The 15,343-nt window shown below is 39.6% G+C and overlaps 2 protein-coding genes across 3 annotated transcripts; one reads left to right on the top strand and one right to left on the bottom strand.

The window, feature by feature from the left end:
• The first annotated feature begins 2,822 nt into the window (after positions 1 to 2,822).
• On the top strand, positions 2,823 to 10,321 carry LOC103401989 (uncharacterized). Of its 2 annotated transcripts, none has more exons than XM_008340727.4 (6): positions 2,823 to 3,209; positions 3,327 to 3,519; positions 4,448 to 4,534; positions 6,447 to 6,836; positions 8,547 to 8,694; positions 9,238 to 10,321. In XM_008340727.4, the coding sequence occupies exons 1-6, from the start codon at positions 3,139 to 3,141 to the stop codon at positions 10,158 to 10,160; spliced, it is 1,812 nt and encodes a 603-aa protein (XP_008338949.1). In that variant the 5' UTR covers positions 2,823 to 3,138; the 3' UTR covers positions 10,161 to 10,321. The 2 variants fall into 2 exon arrangements, with proteins under 2 accessions (XP_008338949.1, XP_008338947.1); XM_008340725.4 differs by having other exon boundaries at positions 2,825 to 3,209; positions 4,445 to 4,534.
• A 2,011-nt stretch (positions 10,322 to 12,332) lies between these two features.
• Positions 12,333 to 15,124, bottom strand: LOC103401990 (large ribosomal subunit protein mL102 (rPPR5)-like). Its single transcript, XM_008340728.4, has one exon. It carries the CDS (start codon positions 15,020 to 15,022, stop codon positions 12,731 to 12,733), a length of 2,292 nt encoding a protein of 763 aa, XP_008338950.1. The 5' UTR covers positions 15,023 to 15,124; the 3' UTR covers positions 12,333 to 12,730.
• Positions 15,125 to 15,343: the final 219 nt, after the last annotated feature.

Below are 15,343 nucleotides of genomic sequence, written 5' to 3'. Positions count from 1 at the left end.
TTACGGACAATTTGTCGAAGATTTCTTATAAAGAACAAAGCACGTGAAGCCATACTGATCAATCACGCAATGGTTGCCGACACGAGTGAAAGAATAGTACCTCTACAGGTATTAAAGAACTTCCTATAACTGTCCACCTTCACCCTCCATAGCAAGGCAGACATACATAACTTTTCTTCATCTCCGAGAATGCCTTCCTAACGAAGCCTCTCGAGTCACTCAGTGTTCCTTATTCCTTGGGGTACCTCTACAAACAAATAACACCAAAGCAAAAGTATCTCATATCACCAGGGTATAAAGCAAGAGTATCTCATATCATGCGTTCTCCCTGTCCTTTCCTTTGTCCTTGTTCTTACCTGCAAAGACGAGGATAAAGAAAGCAATATGCTGGAACCTCCACTCAAACTCGGGTAAGGAACCGACTGCTTGGAACCCTTCCTTGATTGCCTACCTAGCATTGCTCTCGAGTACTCGTTTTCCACTGCTGCTGTACTTCCAAAGAAGCTGCCACATCTGCCTGGAGAACAGATAAGGTAAGTGAAAATGATACCTTGCAGCATGTGGAGACAACGTGTAGAAGAAACAAGCAGAGAAGAATGCAGCCTGCACAGTTAACTCAGCAGAAGGAGTCTGAGCTGAGGAACTCGAGAAGATGCCACATTTGCTTGGAGAACAGATAAGGCAAGTGAAAATGATACCTTGCAGCATGTGAAGACAACGTGCAGAAGAAACAAGCATGGAAGAATGCAGCCTGCACAGTCAACTCAGCAGAAGGAGTCTGAGCTGAGGAACTCGAGAAGATGCCACATTTTCCTGGAGAATATATAAGGAAGCGAAAATGATACATTGAAGCATGTGGAGATAAGCACAATAAAGCACGTGCCGATTCATCCGCTACTTCTTCAAAATCAAAAGTATCTCATATCATCAGGGTTGCGATCACTCTGGGTGAAAGACTCGTTTTGACCCTCAAATTCTTGGGTCGACTCGCTAGGCGTTGTAGGCTGCACGTGTCGATTCACCACCCTTGAATCAAATCCAGTTCAACAATAAGCTATGGAAAGTCAACAATTGGAGGAATCCAGAAAATCCTCCAACCCAGTTCAAGATCAAAGCTGTGGAAAGTCAACAAGCGCAAAAACAAATACGTGCCGATTCATCCACTACCAAAGCCAAAGATCATCTACCACATGAAGCTCCTTGTGGTCCAATTTCAACCTTCAAGATCAAGCATCGACGGCCCTTGAAGAAATTTCAAACAAAGTTCAAGAACAAGCCTTAACGGCCCTTGAAGAAATTTTCAGCCCAATTCAAGATCGAGCCCCAACGGCCCTTGGATCGACATCTACATTAAGGGCTTCAAAACGCATCTCCTACACGTGACAAGCACATGTATACGACGCGCCTTGAAGTAGGGGCATTTGTAGACATCGAAATTTTGGTAAATAAATGTTGACCGATAAATCAAAGTTTCAACGCTCATGTATTACATAAATTTTACACGTAGCATGTGACTCGACGAAAAATTGAAATGAGTCGGAAAAGTCATCAAATAGGACACATGTCAACACCTGTCAGAAACGACTTATTTCATCTGGAATATTATATTCAAAATTAGGCCTTGGAAAATTCTATAAATAGAAGCCAATTTCATTCATTTGGGGAAACCAATTCATATTACACCAAAACCTTGAAGCTCTGAAACTCTGAAACTCCGAAGCTCTCAAGCATCTAAGTTCTTGAAGAATCAAGAAAGCTTTCTTCGTTCTTCGTTCATCGTTCTTCCAAGATCAAGCCCCAACAACCCCTTTGAAGAACTTCCACCAATTCAAGATCAAGCATCAACGACCCTTGAAAAAAGTGTTCATCGTTCATCATCCGTTCATCCTAAGATCAAGCCTCAACGGCCCTTTGGATCAACAACGTAGACAAATCCACACATCCAACCGTCCTTCAAGATCAAAGCCCAAAAGCCCTTAAAGGTCTGTTCATCACTGTTCTTCAAGATCAAGCCCAAAAGCCCCTTGAAGATCCGTTCATCACCATTATTCAAGATCAAGCCTCAACGGCCCTTGAAGAAATGCTCATCCTCAAGATCAAGCCCCAACGGCTCCTTGAAGATCCGCTCAAATCCATCTTCAAGATCCAGCCCACGGCCCTTGAAGAACGTTCATCCTTAGATCAAACCCAACGGCCCTTTGGATCAATCGCACATCCACAAATCAACACCTTACGGAGATCGAATCAGAGGATCAAATTTGAAAAAGATTGTAACCCAAAATCATCAAATACAAATATTATTTTGTACACGTGTTCTTGTCTTTTTCGTTTCAGGAATATTTCGTGTTCACAGAATCGTTCACATTTTTATGAAAAACAATGATCCCTTTCCTTAAGGGACTTGATATACATAATTTTATCAGCTAACTACCTTTCACACTCTTTAGTTTGGGTTAATTTTTAAAATGTAGTACGAAATTTCAAATTTTTATTATGCATTTTTTGGTCTAATTGAACATCTGATACAATATTAAATTGATAATATGCTGAGCGCAAAATCTTTATATGAGCTAACGTGTAAGCTACGTTTATAAGATATTAACCAAAAACTCATCAATTTTGATGGATGATTAGATGATCAAAGAAACAAAAGGTATACATTAATACAACTTTAAAACATAAAGGTGTAATGTGAAAAAGTTAAAAACTTTATGGTCAATTTTGAAATCTATAAAAAAAAGAGTTGTAAAATGTAATTAGATTTAGTTTTATATAAAAAGAAAACAGTTAAGTATATAACGGGGAGTAATTTTCGGTCAAAAGCATAGCAGTTGAGTTCTGACTAGAGTAGATAGAGAGTGACAGAAGCCAGTAGAGAATCCGTTTCTCCTTAAACCTCGTCAAAAACTCCTTCCCCTCCGTCCTTCCGCTCTTCAACGCTCCGCCGCTTCTTCCGCCGTCCCTCCACCTGTCATTCTCTCTCTTTCTCCTCCGCGTCTAAGCCCCTCTCCAGGGTTTTAGGGTTTTGCCCAAAGCCCAATAAGGTTTGGTTCTTCAGAGGTTTCAGAGGTTTCCATTGGCTAATTAGGCTTTCCATATTTCATATTTTGCGAAGCTGAATTCACTGTGATCAAAGCAATGCTTGAGAAAGCCAAGGACCCTAAGAAGGGCTTTATCACCGAAGAAGATACCGCCACTCTCTTACAAAGGTACCTCCTTCCCCTCTCTCATCGATTTCAATATGTTGCATATATTTTTGTGTTGTTTGGTGAATTGGGCTTAATCATTAATGTGGGGTTTTCGTTTTTTGCATTGCTGATGGGCAGGTATGCGCCGACGACTGTGCTGGCTCTGCTGCAGGAAGTGGCGAACTCACCTGATGGGAAGATCGATTGGAATCGGTTGGTGGCCAAGACTTCAACTGGAATTTCTAATGCCAGAGAGTATCAGATGCTTTGGCGCCATTTAGCGTATCGTGAAGCTCTGCTTGACAAATTAGACAATGGGGCTCAACCTTTGGTCTGTTTCCCACCCTTTTCTCTTCATTCGTAGTTTATGGTGTTTGTTCCTACTCTTTTACACAAATGTTGTATGTCGATAAATATGTAATATATTAGGTTTTCATTTTTTGGTGAATGATGTGGTTTCTGGGATTGTGAGTATAATGGGTATTCTAATGGCTGAGTGTGCGTGAGAAGGAGAGAGAGCTAAAAATTTTACCCCGTCTCTTTAGTTACCATAACTAAATTGCTGTTAACTTAGATGTACATTCGGCTTTCGAGAGCTGTTATTTGTGGGCATGGTTGCAAGTAAATGGAATGATAATTTAGTAGGAACATTTATTGTGACATCACTAATTTTTCCAGCCTGTTTGTCTGAATTTGAATTATGTATATTGTAGAAATCTTGCCATTAGTCTAATGGACGAATTATTAGGTGCTCATTCAACCAAATAAAATAGAAAAAAGAAAAAAAAAAGATATCTGAAGCGCTCTCTTAAGTCACCAGTTTCCTGCATGGTAGTTGTTTATATTTCCATACTGTGCGTAGACGTGTAACTTTCATGGAAATATATTCAAGTTGTATGAACTAAATTCTGAATGAAGTTATAAAGTGCTCATTCGACCAAATAGAAAAAAGGAAAAACAGAAAAGAAATCTAAAGTGCTCTTTTAAGTCACCGGTTTCCTGCATGGTAATTGTTTATATTTCCATAGTGAATTTCAAATTATATATTGTGCATAGACGTGTAACTTTCATGGAAATATATTCAAGTTGTATGAACTAAATTACAAATTTCTTGCTGAGGCTAGTATGTGCAGCATTTTCTTGCAAGCTAGTTGAGTCATGATAAAGTATATTATCAGTTCCCTACTCATTATAACTTGCAGGAAACGACTTCATTTTCCTTTTTCCATATTCTGAGTCATGTTAAATTTCTCTAGCAGGATGATGATAGTGATTTAGAATACGAAGTGGAATCTTTTCCTGCTGTTAGTGCTGAAGCTTCAACAGAAGCTGCTGCATGCGCGAAGGTATATAAATGAGTACATACTTAATATATGATTTGCTTCAGGCTTCAGGGTTTATTACTTCAGACCTTACAGGTCCTTGAATGGAGTGTCTTGCCTGTAGATTTGTTGACTTTTATTTGGGTCTTTTTGGGAATGCGTCTACATGGAACACTTTTGCCAGGCCTTTGTCAGGAGCACAATAAAACAGTCTCCTTCTTCCAAAAAAAGCACTTAAAATTTTATTTGTTAAAGAAAGCACTCCAAGCACATTGAAATGCTACCTGAAGAGGTGCCTGGAGCTTCTGCAGAAAGCACCAAAAATTGCTTATAATCCAGAAGCGATTTTAGTTTTTCTGCCAAGGTTGCTGGAAATGCTTTTGGCTATTTGAAAGCATCTTTAGCTGTTCCAAAAGCAGTGCCAAATGAACCATAAATCTGGGAATTTAGAAATCAATATGGAGGTTAATGCTGTATGTTTAGAATAAAACAACAACAACAACAAAGCCTTTTCCCACTAAGTGGGGTCGGCTATATGTTTAGAATAAAAGGGAGAAGAAAAAAAAAATTTCCTTGATGTAACTATTTCAAATACATTCAATCTAACGCTTTATAGTTTTCATAGCAAATTTAGCCTTGTTTCAAATCCAAATCCTTTTTTTTTGTTCCAAATTGTCCATCCAAATAGAGCCTTATAGTTCCCTGCTGAAGCCACCTTTTCTGATTGCATGAACATTCAAACTGCTCTTCTGGTTCTTTCGAAATCCTCCTTTTATCGTTTCTAATTCCAGTATGCATAAAGATATTTCACCTGAGCTATATAAATGAGAAAGCATGTGATCAACATCTAACGGTTGTCCCGCAACATGGATACTGGGTTAAGGTGGTCTCACACTTGTTTACCTTTTCCTTTTCCTAGTAGTAGGAGTAGGATATGCCTTAGACTCCTAAGTTCCAAACAAATTAACTCAAAGGATCACTTATAATGCGCAGCACTGCAACATATATTAGAAACTTCAAAACAGGCTTGTTGTAGCTCATCTCAAACAATCGACTTGTTTAAAATATATAACACTGATATTATAACAATTTACTATGCAACTATTTTTGGACCGAGAAGTCTTTTTTGAGATTGTAAAACTTTCTTTACTGTCTGGCTATATGGATGAATTTTGTCCAACCAAGCAACTGCTTTTGCATCATTGGGTCAAGGAATTGTACTCTGTCAATAGGCAAGCAGAATGGTGGATTGAACGTAGGAACTCCAATGGCATTTGATTATGTTTTGACCTGGGTATGTCCAGTTTCGCACAAGTATGTTGCACTTGCCCTTTCTATGTGAATCTGGCCTTATATCAGCTGTAATTATTTTAAAGTCTGCATAGATTTCAACACAAATCCCGTGCATCCCAACTTCTGGTCCATGCCAAGGAGCCATGGAGGGAGAACATGAAAAATTATGTGGTCTTTTCAATCTTCTAGGTACCTAATCATGGTTTACAAGCTGTTCTTGGCATGCCTTATATTTGTTGACTTTATTTTGTGAGAGGCGTAAGTGTGAAGATGTGTGTGGCGAGTCTGGTGGTGGTTGCTATTCTTTGTAGAATTTTGGTGGAGATGAAGGTTCATTTTTTGGCATCTCTAGGGGCTTTTATTGCTTTAGAGTTTAGGGTTAATTCTTCATCTGCAATTTTCTAGCATCCGTTTTGTGGTGGGGTTTGTTTGTTTGCTAGAACTCTGATGTTTTGAAGGTTGTTGGTGCTGTCTTAATCTCTTCACACCTTTTTGTGCTACTTTTTTCCCCCTCTTTAAGGAATTTGTCTCCTATAAAAAACATTACAGATTACATTTGTATAATCTCTTGATTATTTTCTACCTTACTGGTTTAAAGATCCAGCCAGCTTATCTTGTTGAAATGGTTTATTTTCTTGGCCAGGTTCTAATTTCATCTGGTTTATCAAGTGATGCAAGTCATCAGAATGGTTTAACTGTTGAGGGTCCGTTATCAATGAATTTACCCAATGGCCAGTCATCTAGATCTCATCAAAATTCACAAGCAGCATGTTCAATGCAAGGGAAGAACATTACAGTTCCAATTTCGGTTCTGAAAAATCCCCTCCCTGCAGTGGCAGCATCTACAGTGGAAACTATTGAAGGAGATGATGCATTAGGAAATGGCATGGCTCCTCGAAAAAGAAGAAAGAAGTGGTCTGAGGCTGAAGATTTGGAGCTGATTGCTGCTGTCCAGAAATATGGGGAAGGAAATTGGGCAAATATCTTACGAGGAGATTTCAAAGGGGACAGAACACCTAGTCAGCTAGCTCAGGTTTTTTTTTTTTCTGTCACCGCAAGACTTATGTTTTGGCTTTATTGTTGTTTCTTTTCATGTTTTGGTTCATTATTCTTTCCCATCTCTATTTGTAATATGATGCATCCAAAGCAGCATAAAGAATTCCCCAAAAAAAAAAAAAAATACAAATGAACATGAGCATGATGCTTATAATTATGGTTGGTTGATGGTAGAAATTACAGATACTTTTAGTAAACCTGCCGAAGTTTAGAGAAATGAACAACATAAACAAGATGCTTATGATTATGGTTTACTAGGCACGAAATGACTTCCAAAAGTACTTGAAGACCCAGTTTGCAGTAGAAGAAGAATCATAATAAACTTAAAACTAACTGTGAAACGACTTCTAAAAATAGACTGAAGCATAGATGACATCTAAGAATGAAATAAATTAACATAAAGAGATGTAGAGTTTAATGCCGACTGCTCTAAATGACTTAAATTAATATAAACGAAAAAATATATACGTTTATATTCTTTTCCCAACTTGTCTTGTAGTCAAAGTGGGTGGGAGTGTTATTTGGTTTTTGGGCCATTAATCACTCTGTCTATGCCCTTAGTATTAGAGGGGAATTAATTAGTTGGCATTCTAATTTACTCGAGGTTCCTTTTCCCTTATTTGTTTTTTTTGAAAAAAATAATTTTTCCAGAAGATGACCTAGAGTTTGAATTATCCCTTGGCTCTGGTCCTTTTATCTATTTTATACTTTGGAAAAGAGAATCCCTTGGTTTTTTTCATTTAAAGTGATGTAATTGGACTCGAGGATTTGTACTTGGATAAGTTTTGTTTATATTTGTTGAATTTATAGTCTAGTTGTCATATTGTCATATTGGAGTGGAGTTGGAGACTGAAATAAGAACTGGATAAACATATCAACCTTTACTTGCACATAATAATCTGGTTATGTTTTCTACACAAACACATCATCATTTATGTGACCATTAAAGGTATGACATTATGCCACTTCTTTGCTATACTCCGTACTTCATTTGTAGCTCGTGTCGATGTGCTAGTATAATGAAAACTCAGTTTGAAGCCATACATTATTTGACAATTTTTGAATAAATTGCGTTGTTGATTCATGAGTTAATATTAGTGATTGATTTATGTATATTATCGAAGTTAAGCTGAATTGATTAAAGCATAGACTCTGAAGATTCTTCAATGGTGGAGTTGTGTAGCTGCCATATAGATGTAATTGCACATCTAGCAACTGTGTATAAATAATACTGATGACTTTTCCAGTGCATTCAAAATTGAGGCCATATTAGTAAACCAGTCTGTTGTCATCTAGTTCGGTTAGATGTCTGGGTTTTACCCAGGTTTCCCGGGTTCAAATCCCGGCAACAGATTTCCATTTTTCGTATATGAATATATTATGTTAAATCTTATGAATTATGAATAGGTCATGGGCAGTTCATTTCAAGCTATGCATGTGTTCCAACTATTTTTCTTTTGGTTGTGATTAGAAGAATGAATGTGCACTAATGTTATGTTGAGTTTTCGTTGTTTCTAAGTTTCAGGGCGATGTTGCTATATATCCTGTTTTTGTTTGTGATTTTGTGGACTTCTTGTCCTTTCTTGTATATTTATTTTTTCTTTGCAATAAAAATTTGTTTCTTCTTAAAAAAAAAATGTGCACTAATGTGTTTTGTTCCTACTATTTTTGTGGGTTTATATTACAGAGGTGGAAAAATATTAGGAAGAATAATCTAGACTTGAATGTTGGAGGCGGCTCAAGTAGTAAACTTTCAGAAGCACAGTTGGCAGCTCGTCATTCATTGTCCGTAGCCCTGAATATGCCTAACATCACAGCTAATACAATTGGCACCGGTGATTCTCTCTCCCATCTATGCTGTTTTTAGTTTACAGGAAAGTACATATAATTCTTAAGTTGCTTCCATGAAATCCTGCAGATTTTCAAGGAACTCTTGAGTTCCATTTGAACTTCTTTGGTTCCCAATAGCGAGTCCTAGAGTAAAGGGAAAAATGGATACGTTTTATTGTTTCTGCATATTATACTAGAAGTATTTTGAAAGTCTTATAATAACATAACACTTGACTTTCTTAATGCCATTGCCAACGAAGATTTTCTTTTTGCCTTTTAAATTATGGATGTGCATAAACTGTCAAGATATTTTAATATTTTAGCTGCTGCATTATCTATTGATCACTCTGCTATTTTTGGGATTGTCTTCACCCCTGTTTTTGAAGTCTTGGCTTTTCCGTGGATGTGGGTGATTTTTTGGCACCTTAATTGCTGAATCCGTTGTGAATGTTTTGATTGGTTTCTTATCTCTTTGATTTTTATTGACATTTTTACTTAATTTATTTAGTACTATGTCAATCTGTAACTAACAGTATTCATGTAAACAGCTGGGACAAGTACACACAGCAAGCTTGCTGGAACAAATGCAACTAGCAACTCTGTGCATTGTACTACTGCTGAAGCAAAACCGCAGTCCCAGCAAGGCCTTAACCCAGTGAAAACATATCAAACAGGATTGTCGGGTTCCACAACAAAAGCTCCAGTGATCGCCAAAAAGACTATACCGAAGCTTACTGATAGTATGGTAAGAGCCGCTGCGGTCGCTGCTGGGGCACGCATTGCTTTTCCTTCAGATGCTGCATCACTTCTCAAGGCTGCTCAGGCGAAGAATGCTGTCCATATCATGCCTACAAGTGGTTCTTCTACCCAATCTGTTAAACCTGGCGGCATGTCTACCCACTCAGAACTTCCCCCTAATGTACATATAATGCGTAGCAGCTCGGCTGCTACGCCACTTTCCACCCCTTCATCCACTGCTGCCACACCTGGCACCACACGCCCTCGGTCTTCAAAAGTTCTTCCTCAGGCAAGTCAGCACACTCCAACCAGTGACGCAATGTTATCCAGACAGACCAATGGTGTTAGCTGTAACCTGGATGCTGAGCCGGGCTGTGCTCCGACAGATCAGATCCAAGATGGAGCAGTGATCTCTAGGGATGGACCGAATGACCGAGTTCAAAAGGATAAATCACCTGACCAGAAAGCTCACTCAAAAAATTTGTCAACCAATGCTGAAAATCCCGTTGATTCACTGAAGGTCGAAAGTGATGAAACTGATAGTAAAGCTGTCACAGGTGTAAAAGCTGAAGAGAGAAAAAGTGCAAAAGATAATGAGATTCCGTGTTCATCTGCTAATGTAGGAGGCAGTGATCCATCTGCAGTTGACAGTTGTGAAACCGAAGCGCAAGTGAGAAGTACACAGATCTTCTCGCCATTGCAACAGATGGATGCAAGGGAAAACAGGTCGTAAGCAAGGAGGAGGGTGACATTTAACATCTAGGGGAAGAAGAGGATTAGAGTATCTTGTAAAGATTGTGATATAAATTTAGTTAGACCTAATGAATGTTTTGGATCTTAACGATGGATGGATGGATGGTTTCCGTCAATGATGTAAATTCGTTCAGTTTTGGATGCTGATGGTGTTCCCGCATTGCATTACAGTTGAGCACCCTGTTGAATTTTGCAGTCTGTCGTCGTTCTTTTGTTTTCAGGTTTTTTTCCTAAATGGTTTTACATGAAACGATCTGTTAAGCTAGCATGTGGGAAAATCCAAACACGAACACAACTGCCCAATACCAGGATATTGACACTCTTGTCGAATTGAAAATGACAAGCATATGCCCAATACCATGATATTAAAAAAAAAAATTCAAATTTAAATAAACACTTGCATAGCACGTGTACAATTGCTAGTTTTCATAGACTACCCTCTTGTCGAGTAAAAAAATGATAAAATTCTAATAGAGAGATTAACAATACAAACTTATTATGGTACAATAATCAACATATCCAAATTTTCAAAATCTCAAACAGCTTCACATATTCATGTTCTAATTATAAGTCGGCACATTTTATTAAGTAGCATGTGTGTGTATCACACATACAACTACTATTTGAACTCATTCAATAATAATACATAGGACGATGAGCAAAAATGCATCCGTCAGATAAAATTGATGCATTCTGAATTGTTTAGTAATTAATAGAAATACCACCCATCTGGCGGTATTTCTTTTCCGCCTGACTGAAGGAATTGACTCCGGTCAAATCCGGTCAAACTCTGGGTATTGTTTCCTTTCTGTGTCGCGCAAATACAAAAGAGGAAACCCATTCCCGGAGGGAATTTTGTGATTAAAACTTCCCTGAAAGAGAAAGGGAGCCAAGAGGACAAAAACAAAAGAGGAAACCTACGCAATATAGGCAACAAGAACTAAGAAAGATTAGGTGAGATTAGCGCCTTTGCAAGCTATATATATATATATATGAACTTAGAGAATCAAAAACAATATATTGATCTAACTTTGTTTTTCAAGTGCTCCAACATGTTGGCTTGTGAACTGTTTACAAGTCAAGTAAATATGGTCGAAGAACTTGAGTCATCTCCTAGATACAAACTTCCCATGTCCGATGAGTTCGTCACTACTCCTAATTCCGAAAAGAAAAGAAATATCTTCAGTGGTATGATGAAGAAGACGAAGAAGATGATGAAAAATGTCAGGCTACAGTCTATATTTCCGCTCGGTTTTAAGGTGGAACCTCAATTTTCTCCGAAGAAGACAAAGAAATTGAGCTTCCGACAATCTTCAAGCCCTCGTCCAACCATTCCTCCGAAAAACCATGCAAGAATTGACGATGATGCTGTTCAAGTTTCAAACGAATTGTTCCATCAAGACGACAATCTCGCTGCTGAATCTTTTGCTTTCGACGGTGACGTGGGCGTTATTCAAAGTCCCCGCGGGCAGGACGTAGATACGGGTGAAGATTTTGAGTTTCCCACGTTGAATCCCCCCAATACTAGTTTTGAGGAAACAGTTAACTTTCCCACGTCCAATCCAACGGACGACCCTTTTCGAAAAGAGTACTCTTCTGGAGGTGATCATCAACACCCCGTTGATTATCATTCTTTTATGCAAAAAATATCGTGGGATAGTGAATTCGAACTAGAGACCTCGGATGCAGACGCAGAAGTGAATGCACTTAGTCAGCTGAGTAATAAGCTCCTTGCCGCTAACGATCGGTTTTTCGGTTGTGATGAAAAAGAAAGAAACCCTTTTGGGATGACGTTTGTTAAAGTCGATGAATTTCCGACACCAGTCAAACCCCCAACGACACACCCTCCGGGAAACAAAGAAGAATCATGTTCGACGACGAGGATCATCAGGATGAAGAAGAAGAAGAAGAAGAAGAAATTACTGGATAAACGCGATTGCTTTTTAATCTCTTATTACTTGTTAGGCACCATCCCCATTGTGGTTTAACTTTGGATTCTGTATTGCTATGTTTTGTATGGGCTTCGATTACTCAACACGTACTGTTTCAAACTTTGATTGGATAAACATATCGTCCTTCACTCGCACTTAATAATCTCAGTTCGTTTTATACATAAACATCGATTGAAACAATAAAGGATTGCGGAACATAATTATTCAAGGTCTTTAGAATTGTTCATTCTTTGCCCTCCAGAAAAAGCAAAGGGGTAATAACTTCCCAATACAATGTCACAGCAATTTGAGAGTATGGTAACAACAGCATAACTATGAACAGGATCCGCGTTATTTGAATTCGGTAACAAAACTTTCAACTTGCAAGGCACAAAAACATTGTTGCAACCAACAAAGTAACAATGAAACCGGCGAATAAAAAGGAAAATCTCACCTATACCAAAAACTAATGCGGCTTAGTACAACTCCGACTAAGCACTGTCCTTCCTGTTGTTTCCGAATGCCCAGCACCCATCACAAGCGCCAATGCGGAATTTAACAAGTTCAATGGGCATCTCCTTCTAGTTCCTTCAAGGCTTGCTTATGAAGATATGCCAAATCAGGAAGCAACAACAGCTTCTTTCTTTCCTTTTTTGCTCTGACCGCTTTTCTCCCCTCCCTTTATCATTCTGGAGAGGATATCTGCTTGTTTCGTGTTACCCTCTTGATTTAGGCTCTTAATCAAATCTTTGGTGCTACTCCAATCGGAGGCCTCTCCTTTCTCCATTATTTTACACAATATTGAGTATGCATTAAGAGTCTTCCCTGCTTCCAAGAGAGCATCCAACACCTTATCATAGCTTGAGAAATCTACACTGCAATCTCTCTCGAGGCAAAAATCCAACAGCTTGAGGGCGCCAATTGTTTTCCCTTTCTCAGCAAGAACAGATAAAAGGCTATCAAACTGAGGTGTACATCCACTTTGCATAAGTAGATCGATTCGTCCCAGCGCTTCCTCAACATGACCTCTCATAAAGAGGGCTTCCAAAATCTTGGCAACCAAATCCATGTTCTCCTTCACCCCCTTCTCTACCATACTCTTCATTACTCGGCTTGCAGTTTGAACCCTCCCATCTTCAAATAGACTCTCTAAAACTGACCTGAATAGTGGTGACTCTGGAATATGCCCGCTTTCAAGCATACTGTCCAAAGCTGTTTTGGCATCAGCCGGTTCACCTTTACTCAAGTAGCTGTTAATGAGTAACCTGTAAGAATCTGCTTCTCCAGGGACCCCTCTCCTACCCATGATCCTTAAAATCTCAAAAGCAGAATCAGAATTTCCTTCTTTCGCATGCCCACACATCAAATTATTGAAGGCAACTGAATCCTGAACACCCTTTTTCATCAACTGCCGGAAAAAGACTTCAGCTTTTTCAGTCTGCCCATGGTTGCACAGATGCTCAATCATTGGGTTATAAGCACTAGCCTCCAACTCGATAGAACTCTGGGGCCTCAAAATAATTTCTTTCTCAATAAGCTTATCAAGCAGCTTGATTGCTCGATCATAAACTCCAGCCTTGCAAAAGTTCTCAATCAGGATACCATAATGACCAGGCTCTGTGGGAATGCTCAGCCGAATCATTGCCTTGAGGACATCAGCAGCTGAATCCAAATCCCCAGATTTGCACATCAAAGTTAGCAATTTCTCAAAGATTGCATTATCCTTGGGAGCAATATACCTCTGAACCATCTCCTTTAACATGTTCACAGCTTCATCCTTTTTCTCAGCCTCACAAAGCCCCGGCAACAGAGTTGAAAATGTGACAGCATTCGGCTTAATACCAAAAGACTTCATCTCTTGAAACAACCTCAAAGCATCATCAACTCTCCCAACATCAACATACCCTTTAATCATGGTAGTATAGCATATCACATTAGGTTCTATATTCCTCCCCTTCAACTCCACAAACAACTGCTCTGCCTCATCCATCATCTTAAACCGATTGTACCCATGAATCATAGTGTTATAAGTAACCAGATCGGGGGAAATTCCTCTACTCTTCATATCCTCATAAAACCGCTTGGCGGTCTCTAACCTCTTGCTCATGAAGAAACCCCAAATCATAACATTATAAGTATGCCTATCGGGCTCTATTCCCTCACTCAACATTGCATTAAAATACCTCTTAGCCATCATATACCGGCCGCGGCGCATAATGGCCTTAAAGAGAGCCTCATAGGACTTGAGACTTCTCTGCACACCCAATTCCTTCATACTATCAAACAACTTAACAGACTCCTGAATAATGCCAGCCTTACCATAGCCCGCCTTGCCGTAGCCATCAATGAGTGCAAGGAAGAGGTCCTCGTCGAGTTGCACGCCCTTTTTCGGCATGTCCAGAAGGATGCACCGGGCATGGTTGAGCTTCAAATTCCGGCCCAGAATCTCAATAATCTTCAAATGGGTCTCGCGGTCGTGTTTGAATAATCCGGACCGCTCAACCCACCTGAAGAATTGGAGGGCGTGCTCCCAGTTCCGAGCGCCGTGCAAGACATTCCACACAAGGTTGTGGTCGAATTCGGGTACCAAGTTCCGGATCGAGTTCTGCAACCGGGTCGTCCAGGCCCGATTCGCCATCATTCTGCAGATTATGTCCTCTGTCTTCTCTGGGTTTCGATGACGGTGCTGCTTAGGTTTTGGGACACGGGTCTGGGCTGGGGCTGCTGCTTCGGCGGCGGCTACAGCTTCGGTTGCCGCTGTGGCTTCAGTGGCGGACTCGGTTGCCGCTGTGGCTCCGGTGGGGGATTCGGTTGAGCTGAAGAGGCGGAGGAGCGTGAGGGACTGAGGATTGGAGGGTCGAGGTCGCCATCGGTAGGGTTTTGAGAGAGAAATGTACGCCATTGATGACATGGCAGAGGGTGAGCGTATGTGAAATGAGGGACGGGGGATTTGGGAGAGAGAGTGAGAGGAGATCACAGAGTGAAAGAACACCGTCGTACTGGCTTGTTAGGGTTTAAGCAGCATTCAAACAAATGTGGGCTTTTACATTTGGGCCACACAAACATTTGAATGCATGGGTTTCTTTTTTATATTTTAATAAAGTTCCAATTTCCCTCCTTCAATCCATTAGAAAAAGGAAAATAAAAACGAACTCTGTAGCGTGAATTTGTAACTAAACATAATATTAAAGTGTTTGGCTATATGGAGGTAGATAAATTTCAGCATGAGCGT

The sequence above is a fragment of the Malus domestica genome, chromosome 15 (assembly GCF_042453785.1).
Source record: "Malus domestica chromosome 15, GDT2T_hap1".
Classification (NCBI taxonomy): domain Eukaryota; kingdom Viridiplantae; phylum Streptophyta; class Magnoliopsida; order Rosales; family Rosaceae; genus Malus; species Malus domestica.
Note: the sequence above shows the minus strand (reverse complement) of the source record. Positions and strands in the feature narration are given on the sequence as shown.

Excerpts from the sequence above, each read along its gene's own strand:
- LOC103401989 (XM_008340725.4), top strand. The coding sequence starts at position 3,139 with ATGCTTGAGAAAGCCAAGGACCCTAAGAAGGGCTTTATCACCGAAGAA. Across the intron at positions 3,210-3,326 it reads ACCGCCACTCTCTTACAAAG|GTATGCGCCGACGACTGTGC; the intron begins GTACCTCCTTCC and ends GCTGATGGGCAG. Across the intron at positions 8,695-9,237 it reads AGCTAATACAATTGGCACCG|CTGGGACAAGTACACACAGC; the intron begins GTGATTCTCTCT and ends TCATGTAAACAG.
- LOC103401990 (XM_008340728.4), bottom strand. The coding sequence starts at position 15,022 with ATGTCATCAATGGCGTACATTTCTCTCTCAAAACCCTACCGATGGCGA.